The sequence below is a fragment of the Monomorium pharaonis genome, chromosome 6 (genome assembly GCF_013373865.1).
Source record: "Monomorium pharaonis isolate MP-MQ-018 chromosome 6, ASM1337386v2, whole genome shotgun sequence".
Classification (NCBI taxonomy): Eukaryota; Metazoa; Arthropoda; class Insecta; order Hymenoptera; family Formicidae; genus Monomorium; species Monomorium pharaonis.
Window position 1 is genome coordinate 386,920 of NC_050472.1, and position 16,757 is coordinate 403,676.

Below are 16,757 nucleotides of genomic sequence, written 5' to 3' on the forward strand. Positions count from 1 at the left end.
TGCCGGGGCCACTAGTCGGGTGCAGGGGGTAGGCTGTGGAGGCGGCAGCCCAAACGGGCCCGGTGATCCGTGGCGTCTCGGGGAGGCGTCGGGGGGCGGAGGTCGATCGAAGATGCGAGGATCGAACGTTCCAGCCTCGATGAGACGCCATTTTAACCGCTTGATCTGCCGCTTCCTTCCCCCTCGGCGAGACCGTGGCATGATGTCACACTGTTTGGTTGTAGACCGATTTTATTAAAAGAACCCATTATATAGAAGACACGTGTCAGGCAGGTAAATTTTTTTATAAGCGAGTCATGTAATTTGTGTAATGTTCCTCTCTTTCTCTTTGTTAATATTTATTTCCCTTTCTTTTAGTTTTTAAGAAATATTTTAATCGGCGTAATTTAGATGAGAAACCGAGTCAATCTGCCTAGTTTGTAATAGTATGAGTCCGTGGGGATAAAGCGCCCAAATAGGCGAGCCCATTGCCCATGGAGTAGGGAGGGGAGTGTGGGGGATAAGCGCCCTAGTGGACAGCCCGTACCATCCCACGGAGTGTAAGCCAGAGATCGACTCGGATTCTATTCTTAGCCGTCTTGTTCGGTTTCACACGGACGCGGACCAAGAGTACGTGAACTGAGAGAGAGAGAGAGATAGAGAGACAGAGAGAGATCAATGATAGTTATTATTATTGTCCGCGTAGTTACTGCCTGCCACGTGGACGACGCGGTTCTTAGTGGTGCTTTTAGGAGATGAGTTTAGGCCAAAAATAATAAAAAAAAAGGAGAGTACCTCTTTTCTTTTGTGGGTACTGTTCGGATGCTAATGAGAGGAAGAGCGTACAATTTTGCGACAATGTGTAGAGAGCGTGAGGGGGGAGCGCCCAGGGAGGGCGCAACAAATCCCACGCCAAGGAAAGATGGGGCGTTTGTGACGGAGAGCGCCCTATGGGCTGCCCTGTGGTGCACAGTTAGGTGGGAAAACGACGTAGGGGGTGAAAAGCGCCTTAATAGGCGCCCGTTGTCCCCTGGACACCTCCTAACTTAAGCGCCCCGGTATGCGCCCCTGGCTTGAAGTTCAGGGAGGAAGCAGGCGCCTGAATCGTAGCGCCCTGCTTCCAGGATGAGGATTCAGGGAAGTCGCTGTTTCGCTTCAGAATATTTTAGGGAGCACCGAGGATGGTTTGCCCCGTATTTTTGCCCTACTTAATTTAATAATACAAGTAAGAAATTTTTTTTTAGTTACTAAATATAATTTTTATTATAATTATATTGAACACACAAAAAAAAACTTTGTTTTAAATAAAGTAGAGTGAGCTTACATTTGATAATTTGTAAGAATGAATTTTACGGCGTTTTGTAGATAAGGGAGATGTTACTTACGCACTGTTCAAGAATTAATGGTCACAATGTCGTATACTTGGTAGTAGTCTTATTTGTAAGAGCACGAAGGCTAATAATTATTAAACGGATAGTACTTTCTTCCCGCAGAGTAACGTCTATGCCTACTGGCAGCGCGACTCGTTATATGAGCGAAAATGCTTCTTCCTGAGGATCTCGCGCTCCTTATATACCCCAAAACTAGGGGGTCCTAGGGGTACGCGGGTGTAGGGAAACTCAAATCCATGGAAAATTCCGCGACAAATAGCTATTATTTTTGAAATTTTATGGTTTCTAATTTTTGTTCGAATTATTATAAACTTCGGTCAAGAGGTAGCCAGGGTGATTAGCGTTTGAATGCTTCCTTCGCCTTTCTCCTATCACCTCTGTGAGCGGAGTAATTAAACCGCATATCTTCGTAATTACTTTACTCATGCTATCTCATTCATACTTCCCGATCGGAATAATGCTCGAGCTATTGCTATCCCACTTGGTACACGCGCTCCGCAGCTGGACCGACTCTTCGGCAGCGCGAGAGTGTCACGCGTGAACCGCATGGTTGAAAAATATTCACATTACTCCAGGTTGTTAATAATGTGAAAGAGTTATAGCATGACTGCGACGGATTGCAGTATTATTAATTAACAAGGGAGTTGAGGGGTGGCGGTTGCACCCTGTCGTTAATAGCAAATAGAAAGGCGACGAAGGAATATTACTCTTTTAATGAAATTTTTAACTATACGCGGCATGATTCGATGGATTTGAGCTTTAACAATCGAGGTAATAATTACGCACGTGATAACAATAAATTTTAATAAAGAGTATAAGCGTAGGGTGTACGCGCTAATACCCAGCGCGTCTGATTTCGTGGGGAGGGAAGCGCTCGGTGAGACGAGTGCTCCGGCGGAGCACGCGAGAACGCGGTGCGCGACGTGAGATGAAATAGGTGAAAAATTTCATCGAACGTAACACTATATTATAGCGGTATTCGATAATGTCCCCACGGTAACGTTTCAACCGAATCGGGTATGAGGTACCTCTTGTCATCATATGGACTTAGAGCGATTTTCGTTTCGGACACCGTATATACTTTATGCAGCTTGGATCTTATGCATGATTGGCGACGCGTCATCTCGATCTCATCTCTCAAACACCGGGTATAATCATCGAATGTTATGGTTCGCGCTACTACATTATTCTTGACACCTTTCGCCTTTTTAGTATCCTTCTTTCCATCTACCTTTAACGCATACATCTTTGCTCTAAGTCCAACGAAATCAGTCATTATCACACCATTATTCTCATCTTTCATTAGGCCCGGAACTTTTTTATTCTCGAGAGGCATACCGTACGCGTTGTCGACCGGATAATCGCTCGTGTCGAATCTAGCGATATCACGTTTCATCGTCTCGTAAATATCTTCACACTCGACGAGGCATATGAGACTGTCAGTGTCGGTGTACATAACTCTACATTTGTTACGATATAAAGATAGCATGTATTCGTGGTGAAATTCATATAGACACGTCTTAGAAATAAGATACACATGCCTACGTAAATCGGCTTATATAATTTCATCTCGAGTTTTCTAAGTTCAACGGCGATTAAATTTTCTGCAAAAATACTTCGACTATGAAAATTCGGTTTTGCGATCATTGTCTCTGCACCATACCGCCCCACCCATTTTGTCAACAACTTAACGTCAACATGATTGCGCACATTCTCCATGGTTTACCAAACACTGCATTATTCATTAATTTATACAAGTTTTTTCAAATCAAAATACATAAGATATGAGGATGGTTTCGATGGGTCGTACGTCTGCATGTATTTGTTGTTAGCCTGTGCATATCTGCCTGAACATTGCTGAGACCGCCGCGTATACCGCGTTCGATGAACATTACCATGTCAATGTCAGTAAGCAGTTCGAAAGTAATTTTTGTATATTTTAACATAGCGTCCCACGTGTATCCGGGGAGAGTGTAATAATGTGCTGGATCGAGACCGTAACTTTCTAAGCATTTATCGCGAAAATTTTCAAAAATGTCAGCTAACAATAACACATCCGTTTTCAAATATAGATCGCTGTATTCACCCAACGTTTGAATCGCTTCCAGACATTCTCGGCGTGCATGTAATCGCACTCGGATACAGTATCAGAGGTCAGGGAACTGAAAAATGATTCGCGCGGCGGTAAACACGTGTCCTGCAGCTTGTTAACGCAGTCAACGTACTCATACGGAAATACACCTTTTCGCGTCAATAAATCGAAATCCTCGTCAGATAAGTGTAAAAATTCAGAACGTACAATTTTTAATTTTTCTTTGCTTAGAAATGATGCCAATTTTTCGAGACTAGTATTTAAAAATTTATATGTATCTATGAACCGTAGTTTTATGTAATTGTGTGGATCTAATTTATCAGCTGTGTCTACGACATGTTTTGTAAAAGAAATGTACTTTTCTTTTGTGATGAGGAGTACGTCGGTCTTCCCTTTGAACGCCGTGGCTATTTCCTTAATAATGAAATGCGAATCGTATCCAGATAAATTATGAAAAATAACTGGCATGTATGAAGCATTTTGATAATTTAAATTGCAGAGAGAATGTGCAGGACCGCGATAACGACCGGTCAAATGACAATGATCGCGCACCCGCATGTCATCCGATGCGAATGGCTTATCGCAGATATGACACTGCGTCACGCTACGGTATGCCTCCAATTGTTCCTCCGATAATGTTTCCATGGGGACATTAGTTGATAAACGAGTCTTAACGTTATACGCTAATTCTTCAAGTTGTTTAGTGAACCACGCGAGGCAATCTTTATCGCGACGAAACCGGTACGCGGATAACGCGTTGTCGTACGAGCATCGCACGTAATACCCGATGCTGAATACCTCATGTTGTTGATATGTGTACGACGCTTGCTCTGTATCATATTGCGTCTTCCGCAGCACACATTCGAGGTCCGCGTAGACGATAAAGGGCACTCGTTTCTTGTGGTTTATATTCCGGAAATTCAACCACTTGTCTTCAGCGGGCAATGTGATAGCGCAGTCGTTCATTCTCTGACAGTCTACAGCGTGTAATTGCAACCTCTCACACGATGAAAAATAGTGCAAGCACCTGTAAAAATAATTTAAAAAAATTTTAATTACTTTTTTTGCTAGATCATAAAACTATTTTTTAGATGAAAATATAGTATACATACCGATCGCAAATGTATCTTTTTCCATCATGTTTGCTCAGTTGGGAGCTGATGAGGCGGGACAGATTTTTTATCCAGACAAAGTGGCCCACGCTGTCTTCGCGCGGATTTTGCACGTATAATAAATTGACATGTTTCTCTTTCTTATCATTAGAGAGCCGCAGCGGAAGAATCTTTAGCATTGCCATTTCCTTTTTCATCCCGTAGACGTTGATTGATATATTGTTAAGACTCTCAAATTTTCCAATATCCTTTAGTGTAACGGGAAACACAATATCATCAAACTTTAGAACTGTTACATAATGCGGATATGATGACTCCCTTTCTGAATTTCTTTCGACAGGTGTAGCGCGGCGACCACTGACCACGCAAAGCATGCATTATCCTTTGAATTAACGTTCACTACCGCACGTTTCACCATTATTTCTCGCGGCAAAGTCATATAACACCCCGCATGTAAAGGATTATACTTGTTTATATTTAGAGTCAAATTAAGAATTCGCGACAACGCCCATCCGCTATCACGTTCTTGAAACTCTTTGAGCGAGGCCAAAGTGGGCTCGATAATGCGTCGCTCGTACCACTCGTGCAAGTCCGACATTTGGAATAGTTCACAATTTTTAGTGTTTATACTTTTGTTGGCACGTTTATCACCCGTTACAAACATGCCGTTGAATACTGTGTTCACTTTTACACTATTGTGTTTTTTTAAAGCGTCCCGCACTCGCTCGAGCACTATACCGCCTGCATCTTCTAAAAACGTTCGCGGTTCAATATAGTTTGTATTTATCACCACACCGTCAGAATGCGATTCTCGAACGCTGCATCTATCTCTCGCCACACGAGTCTATTCGCGTTATTACTAGTGCTCGCGTAATTACCGCCTACATGCACAAAACGTCTTTGTAATCGCGTTTTTTCACCTTCGAGTCGCGCGATCCTCGCTACCAACGATTGTCTTTGTCCGACGGCAAGCCGAGGACGCTTGATGCGGCTATGTTCCTCAAGCTGTTGTATAATCTTGTCACATCGCTGCAACCACATGAAACACTCGCCCAAGGTAGCGATTCTGTCGGCTTGCTCCAATAGCTCACGTTCCACTTGCTCGAAATTATTCTCCATTTTTATGTCTTTTTAACACTTTTTTAAAACAACACTGTACAATCTTTAACAGGACACTCGCATGTAATTTCACAGCATCTAATGCAGTATCGATATTTGTCTTGAATTTTAAAATGCATTTATGGAATTATTACCCCGGATTGACGACGGTTTCAAGTTGCACTTGGATCTTTGCATCAAATGTGATATTATGCGCTTCCCGACCGCTTATATATTTTTTATAACTCTTCATTTTCTTTGTTTTAACATCGGTGCTTGACCTCTGCAAGATTTGCATTATTTGAATGTGCGATTCTGAATGACCACATCAGTAAGTATCAAATGATTTATGTACGTGCCTAAAACATATTTTGTTACAGCAGCCGTACATCGGCGCTTGACCTCTGCAAGATTTGTATTATTTGAATGTGTGATTTTCGTATGATCTCATCAGTAAATATCAAATGTACATGCCTAAAACATATTTTATTACAGCAGCCGTACATCGGCGCTTAACCTCTCAAAGATTCACATTATTTGAATGTATGATTTTCGTATGATCTCATCAGTAAGTATCAAATGTACATGCCTAAAACATATTTTGTCACAGCAGCTGTATATCGGCGCTTGACCTCTCAAAGATTCACATTATTTGACTGTGTGATTTTCGTATGATCTTATCAGTAAGTATCAAATGTATGTGCCTAAAACATATTTTGCCGCAGCAGCCGTACATCGGCGCTTGACCTCTGAAACGTTGGTCATCCTTGAATGTGTGAAGTTTGAAATATGTGATTGTCCCCTCTACTGAGATGTGTGAAGGGCGTGCAATATAAGAAGAGTTCTGACAACGATATCACATTAGTTAATCAGCGGAATACGGACGGTAAAGTTCCAATCTTGCATTAATTAATCGAAAGAAGTCGGAGTTTCCCCTGAAAATGAACTATTACGTTCCGATTCAGCAAAATGAAACGTGTGATAAACCGTAAGTATTTTTTAAATTAATTAAATCAAATTTTGTTACATATTTAGTTGGATTTTATTTTTTATATCTTGCAACATTTTTTTTCTTTACAGAACAATGTCGCAGCCGTGTCATACTCCGCACATTCTGGGAAGGAGATTTGCTTTGACGGCTACATTCTACAAATATTTGGATATAGGAATCAGTGTGGGACTTGAGTCTTTTGTAGAGATGATTCTTGGTGACAACAAGGACAATGAGATACCGCTGTCACGTGATACCTGGGTAATAATGATTGAGAAACGGACGGATATCGAGCAACTCCTGCAGTCGGCAACCGCTACATCGTTGTGGATTAATGATCTTTTCATCGAAGTCGTTAAAATACGTAACGAGAGTATCATAAAATTCACTTTAAATAACAAAATTATGTACATGAAACCATCGACTGTACAATTTTTACTAAATCTTGAAGATGTTATCAATAATGCATATTTTAAGTTATGGGATGATATGCATATAGTAAAAGAACGATATAATCAATTTGTAAAGTGTTTGCGGCGAAATAATATTCATAACAAGTGCGATGCAGTCAAATTGTTAAATGAAATATGTGTAAAAACTTCGCTCGTAGATTGCGAACTGATGGTTTATGCATCAGACAATATTGTATACGACGCGTTACAAAAGGAATAAATGAAAAAAATTATAAATAATTATTCTAACTTATATTCTCTTTTCCCTATTCCTGTGCGGTATAATAGCGTGCGCAGAACCGAGTAGAAAGTACATAGATAAGATGGGTGGGAACGCATGTATGTAACCGCATATAAAAGAACGCAACGAATGAAAGAGAAAGAGCGAGAGAATGATAAAACTGTATGGCTGGAAATATCGCGTACAGATGAGAGAGAGAGAGAAAGAGAGAGACAGATTCGTAATAGAGGGAGAGAGCGAGCACCGCGACGATGCTACAACAGCGGTAAGCGGCGGGTGGCGGCGGCAGCGGCGGCGGCAGCGGCGGCGGCAGCGGCGGCGGCAGCGGCGGCGGCAGCGGCGGCGGCAGCGGCGGCGGCAGCGGCGGCGGCGGTCGCGGACCCCGATTTCCTCTCTCCCGCTCCCGGGTCGCGGACCCGAAAATACTGCGTCAGCAATTTACGCACCGCGACCGCGGACCCGAAAATCCCGCGTCAGCAATTTCCGCACCGCGAGATCCCCCTCCTCGCGTGACGTCATGCCCCCGCGCCTACGGGTATCCCCCGCACCCCCCTCGGAGCTCCAGAGTTAGAACTGTTTTAGTATTAACTACTCATAGAGCTATGGAAGTTTAGTGGATCCCTAATAGACGTCCATCTAAATTCCACTATGGAAGAAAACATCCAATGGAGCTATGGATGTTTAATGGACCCCTAATGGACGTCTACCTAACTTCTGCTATGGAGGTAAACCTCCAATGGAGCTAAGGAAGTTTACTAGACCTCTAATGGACGTCTATCTGACTTCCACCATGGGCATAGACGTCCCATGGATCTATGGAGGTTTAATGGACGTCCATTGGACATCCACTGGATGCCAATTTCTATGTGGGATACAACATGGCGAAACATCTGATTACATCTGCTGTGTGTAATACGAAAGATGATGACAGAAAAACTATCGTATACGTTAAGGGACTTCAGAAACGAGAATGGTTGACGAACATGCTCGATATCGATGATGGGATATATATCAAGACATTGGATGCAGATTACGAAGACGTTGAATCTTTGAATAATATAGATGTTAGTAATACTATACGATGTGAAAAACATGTTAAGAATTGTGCTTTACAAAATGTATTTAAAATATTTAACTGGTGGTCGCAACACCAAAATAATTGCGAAATTTTTTCAAAAAAAAAAAAAAAAAAAAAAAAAAAACCGCAATAAAATGTTTATTTCTACCTTTTCTTGTACATATAAGATATATATATATATATATATATATATATAGTGTATGATACAGTTTGATAACGGTTTAATACCTGTACGATGCGGTTCGATAGCTGTACGATACAGTTTGATAGCTGTATATCCAGTTTGATAGCGGTTCAATAGCTGTACAATGCAGTTCAATAGCGGTTTAATAGTGGATCGATAGCTGTATAATACAGTTTGATAGCATGTGAGCATCGTCCACGTATTTTAGGAATGCACTTAGACAGAATTAAGATATATTGTTATTAAGCATAAAACTACTTATCATCTACGGAATGCACTTACAGAGGATTAGAGATATATTCCTAATGTATATTTTCCATTATTCTGTTTTTAAGAAATACTTTACATCGTTCTCCTCTGAGTGCATGGAATTTCCCTTTTTTTTCTGGTAAACATAATACGTCATTCTACCTATATAAATAGGGCACCCTTCGACGACAGAGTCAGTTCTCTCAGTTAACAGTTCACAGTACTTAGTACTCAGAATCACGTAGTTATAAGTAATAATTGTAAAAATTTGTGAAATAAAGTTTTTTTTATAAGAAGAAAAACGACGATTCCTACAATTGGTGGCAGCGGTGCGGGATAATTAGCAAATAGTGAAAAGTGCTTTTACTTCGAGGACAATATACTAGTTGCACTAGTTACCTCCGAGGAGGACCCGAAGATTATCCTGCTGTATCGAACTCAACGGGGACAGACTGGCGTGGACAGAGTACAGAGGGGTAAGAGAAATAATTGCCTCTGAAACAGAATCAAGCGAGGGTAGCAATATTCTAGAGTCAAGAATTTTCGTTACCGCTCCAATGTCGCGCGCACAGAGTCCTAACCGCGAGCAAACGCTCACTTTCAACATATTAACCGACAAAATGCTCGAAATGACAGACGCAATAAGAGAACTCAAAAATCAAATAACGGAAATTAAAATAAACGGACATGCGAATCAAATTCCATTGCAAACGACAAGAGAAGAGACTGTTGAACCTGAAAACATTATAAAAATTTACAATAAAGTTATGCAACTAATTCCGGAATTTGATGGAAATAATGTGGAAACCTTTATAAACCACATACAAACAGCAGTAAAACGATTAGCAGTCGATCAACATGAGCTGCTTCTCTGTAGCGTTGTGGCACAGAAACTCACGGGAAGAGCAAAAAACTCAATTAGAACAGACACTACGCCAAACTTTCCACAATTTTACGAAAAACTGAGATATCTTTACGGCAAAGCACAGAATATCTCCGCTTTAGAGGTGCAAAGAGACACCTGCATCCAATGTCAGAGCGAGTCCATCGATGAATTCATAAATAGATTTCTTCGCATACATGATGAAATCATTCACGCAGTAAATTCACAGAGCACTGGCATCGCAACTATTTGTGTACAGGAACAGCTATACCAGCAGAAAGCTGTGGAAGTGTTTCGCCGCAACGTAAAACCTGAGATTGGTGATCATTTGTATTGTTTTGAGTTCAGCCTGCTCAACGAGGCATTCTCCAAAGCGAGAGCTTTCGAGGGAGAGCTCCGACTAAGAAAAATGCGAATGCAACGCTATGAATCTTCAAAAAGATTCTCTCAAGAAAAAACACGGTTTCAACCCAAGGAATGCAGCTATTGTAAGAAGCGTGGACATGAAGAAAAGGAGTGCAGAACGAAGGCATTCCACCTGCAAAAGGGGCAGCAAAATTTTCGCGAGCGCCAACATCCCAATCAACCACCGGACCGAGCATCGCATCATTTGTATGCAGCCAATCAGGACCTAAACAACAGCAACGATGAGAAGTCTACCAAGGACCCGGCGGCACGTACGTCAGAGCACCCAGAATTAAATTGAAGATTCCAGGTTTCAAAGATACTATTTTCTTAGTAGATACAGGTTCAGACATATCTTTAATACATGAAATGTTTATTGAAAATCATAACTTACCAAAGTTAGACGCAATAATTGTATCTGGAGTCACTACGCACTCTATAAAAACTAAATACGCGGTAGTAGTAGAGGTATTTGAAAAAAAACATACATTTCATGTATTAGATGATCATTCGCCAGTACAGCATCAGGGAATACTAGGTATTGATTTTCTCACAGCAAACAATTTTATATTTTCAAACGAGCAACTAATTCTAAGCGGAAAAGAATTTAAAAGGTGCGATAAACCGCATCCCGATAACGTGAAAAGAAAACAAGACGTGTTAGTAATATTCAAAGATGACACTGGAGCGATCACGAGAATGAATGACTCTAACAAACCTATATTGCCGTCACACTTACATTCTGAGATAAAAGGCGTTGAAAGTTTTTACGAGACATCAATCTATCCCATTTCAGAAAAGATATTAGATAACACGCGTTTAGAACTATTGAAAGAAAATACCCGTCTTTCACATATTCAAGAACATTCCAGCGAGATCTGGGATATCATAACGGAATTCCATGATATTTTTACCTTACCAGGAGACCCTCTTCCTCTTACTAAATTAATTGAACACGAAATTAAAACCTCGGACGAAATTTCTGTTAACACAAAACAATATCGTTATCCTCCAATACACCAAGAGGAAATTAAGAAACAGATTAAAGACATGCTTGCAAAAGGAATTATACAGGAATCAGATTCACCTTATAATTCACCCCTTTGGATTGTACCTAAAAAGCAGGATGCTTCTGGTAAACCCAAATGGAGATTAGTAATAGATTTTAGAAAACTTAATGAAAAGACCATTCAAGACGCTTATCCGCTTCCAAATATAGACGAAATATTAGATCAGTTAGGTAATGCGCGATATTTTTCTGCTTTTGATCTGGCATCGGGTTTCCATCAAATCGGCATGCATCCGAAAGACATTCAGAAAACAGCCTTTTCTACTCCAAACGGACATTATGAATACACTCGAATGCCCTTCGGTTTAAAAAATGCACCTCCTACCTTTCAAAGAATGATGAATCGGGGCTTAAAGGGATTAATTGGTAATAATTGCTTAGTTTATATAGACGACATAATAGTTTATGGAAAAACAATCGAAGAGCATAACAAAAATTTAAGAATATTATTTGAAAGACTTAGACAGGTCGGGCTAAAATTACAACCCGATAAGTGCGAATACCTCAAACCGGAACTTGAATATTTAGGTTATTTCGGAACAAGGCATACAATCTAACCCTAATCGAATCGAGAAGGTAAAAACTTATCCAGTACCAAGAAATCCGAAAGAAATCAAACAATTCCTCGGGCTAGTCGGTTACTACTGTAAATTTATCAAAGACTTTTCCAAGATAGCGAAACCGTTAACACGATTACTCCAAAAATCCTCAACCTTTCAATGGACTAACGAACAACAACATTCTTTTGAATCTCTCAAATCCAAGTTAATAACGCAACCTGTATTATCTTATCCTGACTGGAACAGACCGTTTGTTTTGACCACTGACGCATCTAATGAGGCCATCGGGGCAATACTCTCACAAGGAACAATAGGCAAAGACAAGCCATTGGCTTTTGCCTCTAGAACGCTTAATAAAGCAGAGACTCGATATAGCACTACGGAAAAAGAATTACTCGCGATTGTATGGGCGACAAAACATTTTAGACAATATTTATACGGAAAAAAATTTACAATCGTAACGGACCATAAACCTTTAGTCTGGCTAATGAACGTGAAAGATCCTAACTCCAGATTAATGAAATGGAGACTTAAATTAGAAGAATTCGATTACGAAATTGTTTATAAACCGGGAAAAACTAATACTAACGCCGACGGACTGTCACGAATTCCAGTAAATGCAATCGACTCCTATCTTTCCGATGAAGATATCGAACACATATTATCAGACATAATAAAAGAGAAACGCGAAATTAAGATTGCTTTTAACAAAGATCCAGTTCCGGGATGGTTAAATATTGATCCGAAATCTGTCTCCTTGGAAAATCTCTTAACTTTAATATCACCAATCATTGAGGATACAAATGCTGATCCTGACAAATGGACGTTATATTTCATAGGACATATTAATACCAAGACACGAAACACTATAGACGCTTTAATTAACACGTACAACTTGCAGTCTAAAACTAAGACGATAATAGAAGAACGACCGTCTCAATGGTTTGAAGATAAGTTTCCATTACCAACTCCAACGAACGAATACTTACCTGAAAACGAAATACAAAAGGGATCATCATCTTCTCCCTCAATTCCATCCTCATCCAAACCAAAAATGAATAAACAAATAATAGTAAGAAATCAAGTCGGTAGGCAAACCAATAAAACAATATTATTTATCGAAACCCCTCCTGAAATTACTAGAGAAAACGAAGTTTATGTATCTCCTCACGCAACTCACAGACAATTAAGTATTCAACTACATGACTTTTTAACTGAGAACGATCATCATCTAAATATAATACACGATCAGAAGGAAGTTAGTAAATTGATTTCAGTTATCGACGAATATTATCTTGGAGACAAACTATACATTTACGTTTCTCAGTATCTTCCAGAAATTAAAAATAAAAATGAAATTATATCGGATGCACATTCCGGCATATTAGGCGGTCATTATTCAACAGAAAAGACGCTTCAAAAGATTAGACAAAAATACAATTGGCCAAACATAACTGTTGACGTCAAAGAATTCATTGACAAGTGTGAATTATGTCAACTCAACAAGCCAGGTACTCAAAAACCTTACATCTATTCTTCTCCTGATATCCCACAAACTCCAAATGACAAAATATCCATCGATATCATGGGACCGTTTGAAATAACAAACAAAGGAAACCGGTATATCCTTGTTATCCAAGACTACCTGACACGATATATTCTCGTAGAACCTCTAGTAGATAAATCTACGGCCGCGATTATTAGAGCCTTGTGGTACTCCTGGCTCAGATACTTCGGAAAACCTAAAGAACTACTTTCCGATAACGCTTTAGAATTTACTTCTAACGAATTTAAGACACTTTGTGATAAATTGCATGTAAAACACGTACTAACTTCAGTTTATCACCCGCAATCGAACGGAAAAAATGAGAGATCACACTTAATACTAACCGAATATATTAGACATTACATTAACGAACAAGAGCAATGGGATATGATACTACCCCAAGCAATGCTCACATACAATTGCACAGTTAATAAAAATACAGGCTATACGCCTTACGAGTTACAATTTGGTAGGGAACCAAATCACATCTTCAGTGAAGAAGATGAAAGGGTAATCCTTCAAAAACAAATTGAAGACTTACGTCTTCAACACGAAAATAAATTGGAAGAAGCGCGTAGGAGCATACGCGACTATCAAAATTCCAATATTCCTATCAAAAATTACGTACCAATTGAAAGCAATGAGTTGATTCTTGTGAAGAATTTCAATGCCAAGTCATTCGAGCCACAATGGAAAGGTCCTTTTCCTGTTGTTCGACATGACAAATTCATAACATATCATATTAGAGAAAACGGAGAAATTAAACAATATCACAGAAGTGATATTAAACCCTTCGTTTCAGGCAATGGGAATGGATCTGATACGAATCATTCCGATACTTCTTCTCCTGATTCCCCAGGGTCATCTTACTGACAATGTGGAGAGAGAGAAGTTCAAGATCGCTCAGCTAGATGATAGTGAAGTAATTTACCTTGAAACTTTAGATAAAGTAAAATTATACCACGAACAATGGAAGATTGTAGTAGGATATGATTTATCGGATTTAGAGAAAAACTTTGCTATACTTAAAAAAGCGTATACTGATTTACTTAACCATTATTGTGTTAGTGAAGGGAAATGGATATGTTCCTCCCAAAAACGAATAACTAAGCGATTAGATCAACTAAGCGAAATAGAAAACAAAGTAGAGAACGTACAATATTTAGCCGGATTTCAAAAGTTAAATAGAACCAAGCGCGGATTATTTAATTTTATAGGTGAAGTCAGCAAAACATTATTTGGAACTTTAGATGATACCGACGCGACCTATTATAATAACGAGCTAGATAAATTGTATGCGGAACAGAAAAATATTATTCAATACGTAAAAAATCAAACTAGCATAATACTTAAAACAATCAAAGGCTTCACATCCATTGCAAATACAGTAACTAACGTAAACGAACAATTCAATCGCCTTAGAAATGTATCACAATCTAATGAAATAAATATTTGGATTGACGAAACGCTCTTAGATTTAGATGACGAATTACGCAAGTTAAGCGAGGAAATAAAAAGGGCAGAAGAACTGATAATCGACGGTAAACATGGGACTGTTAAACCTTACGTTCTATCACCTAAAGAATTGTTTAGCGCGCTTAGACAACACAGACATGTAGATAACTTTCCGGTCCCTTTAGAGGAAATATATTACACTACTCTCGTAGACGTAAGTGGGATATCGATAGCATTAACGGGGAAACGAATACTTATTCAATTTTTAATTCCCCTTATAGAAGATAAAATCTTAGATTTAACTAGGATAATTTCACTTCCCAGGCACGGTTGGCTGGGACAATCTATTATCGACACTACTCAAAAACTCATTTTATTAGATCCATTTAGAACTATATTTATGCCGATTAGTGAAATAGAATTAACCCCAGCGAAAAGACTCGGTAAATATCAATTACTAAAACGAATCTATCCTGATTATAAAGTAGGTATTAAAGATAATTGTTTAACGGAAATTATTACAAAACGCGAATCAGAAAAATGTACAACTAAGTACATGCAAATTCAAAACACTTTATGGATCCAACTCCATACAAATCGGGATTGGATTGGTATAGCTCCAAAAGAAGAGCTGGTGCATGTACTTTGTTCCGATAAAATACCTCGTAGCGCACGAGTCTTTCGAAATTCTATACTTCATTTAGAACCAGATTGTACAGTAATTTCCAATACAGCTACTTTAAAACCTGACAATATAGCTGTAGACGAAATCGAAATACACAAGACTATTCATTTAATAGATCAAAAATCAATTAATGAGACACTTTTTCAATATCAATTAACAGATATACCTATGGACTTAATAAAAGAAACTCATATTGAACCGGAACGATTGCAAACTTTAGGCAAAACTTTAGAAGAATTAGATAACATAGCGGAACGAATATCAACACATCAAAGAACCATTACATGGAAAGAAAAATTTATGTATTATCTTCAATTGGCAGGATATATAGCCCTTGGCTCCGTCCTGTTTGTATTTCTTTATAAAATCGGATTATTTTCAAGCATTATTTATCTATTGAAACAGCTGTGTGGAAATTGCTATAATCAGTGCAGCTTTGGAAATCGCGCACCTACGCAATATGTACATTACACGCCTCATGCTCTACATGTTAATAATGAACTAGAACCAGCAATTAGACGATTAGTCCGAACCAAAATTTGAATAAACCTCAAATTTCTTTATAAGGAGGGAGGTGTGAGCATCGTCCACGTATTTTAGGAATGCACTTAGACAGAATTAAGATATATTGTTATTAAGCATAAAACTACTTATCATCTACGGAATGCACTTACAGAGGATTAGAGATATATTCCTAATGTATATTTTCCATTATTCTGTTTTTAAGAAATACTTTACATCGTTCTCCTCTGAGTGCATGGAATTTCCCTTTTTTTTCTGGTAAACATAATACGTCATTCTACCCATATAAATAGGGCACCCTTCGACGACAGAGTCAGTTCTCTCAGTTAACAGTTCACAGTACCTAGTACTCAGAATCACGTAGTTATAAGTAATAATTGTAAAAATTTGTGAAATAAAGTTTTTTTTATAAGAAGAAAAACGACGATTCCTACAAGCAGTTCTTTATCTGTATGATATGGTTTGATAATGGTTCGATAGCTGTATGATGCAGTTTGATAGCTGTATGATGCAATTTGACAACGGTTCGATAGCTGTATGATGCAGTTTGACAATGGTTCCATAGCTATATGATAACGGTTTAATAGTGGTTCAATAGCTGTATGATATGGTTTGATAACAGTTGAATGGTTAGCAGTTCTTTATTTTGACCAAGGCGTTGACCGAGGCGTTGACCGAGACAGCATCATATAAGACGATCTCGTTGATAAATCACGTACGTTTTGTTAGACAATGGTGAGCGCAGATAAAAAATTCTACGAATCT

General features: G+C 39.0%; 2 protein-coding genes across 2 annotated transcripts; both read right to left on the reverse strand.

Annotated features, from left to right (window-relative positions):
* Positions 1–2,215: 2,215 nt before the first annotated feature.
* LOC118646318 lies at positions 2,216–3,063 on the reverse strand. Its single transcript, XM_036288928.1, has one exon. The coding sequence runs from the start codon at positions 2,857–2,859 to the stop codon at positions 2,338–2,340; it is 522 nt and encodes a 173-aa protein (XP_036144821.1). The 5' UTR covers positions 2,860–3,063; the 3' UTR covers positions 2,216–2,337.
* An 86-nt stretch (positions 3,064–3,149) lies between these two features.
* On the reverse strand, positions 3,150–4,496 carry LOC118646224. The gene has a single exon (XM_036288654.1). It carries the CDS (start codon positions 4,426–4,428, stop codon positions 3,433–3,435), a length of 996 nt encoding a protein of 331 aa, XP_036144547.1. The 5' UTR covers positions 4,429–4,496; the 3' UTR covers positions 3,150–3,432.
* Between the last annotated feature and the right edge of the window lie 12,261 nt (positions 4,497–16,757).

Bases quoted from the DNA above. Each gene is read 5' to 3' on its own strand.
- LOC118646318 (XM_036288928.1), bottom strand. From the start codon at position 2,859: ATGCTATCTTTATATCGTAACAAATGTAGAGTTATGTACACCGACACT.
- LOC118646224 (XM_036288654.1), bottom strand. From the start codon at position 4,428: ATGAACGACTGCGCTATCACATTGCCCGCTGAAGACAAGTGGTTGAAT.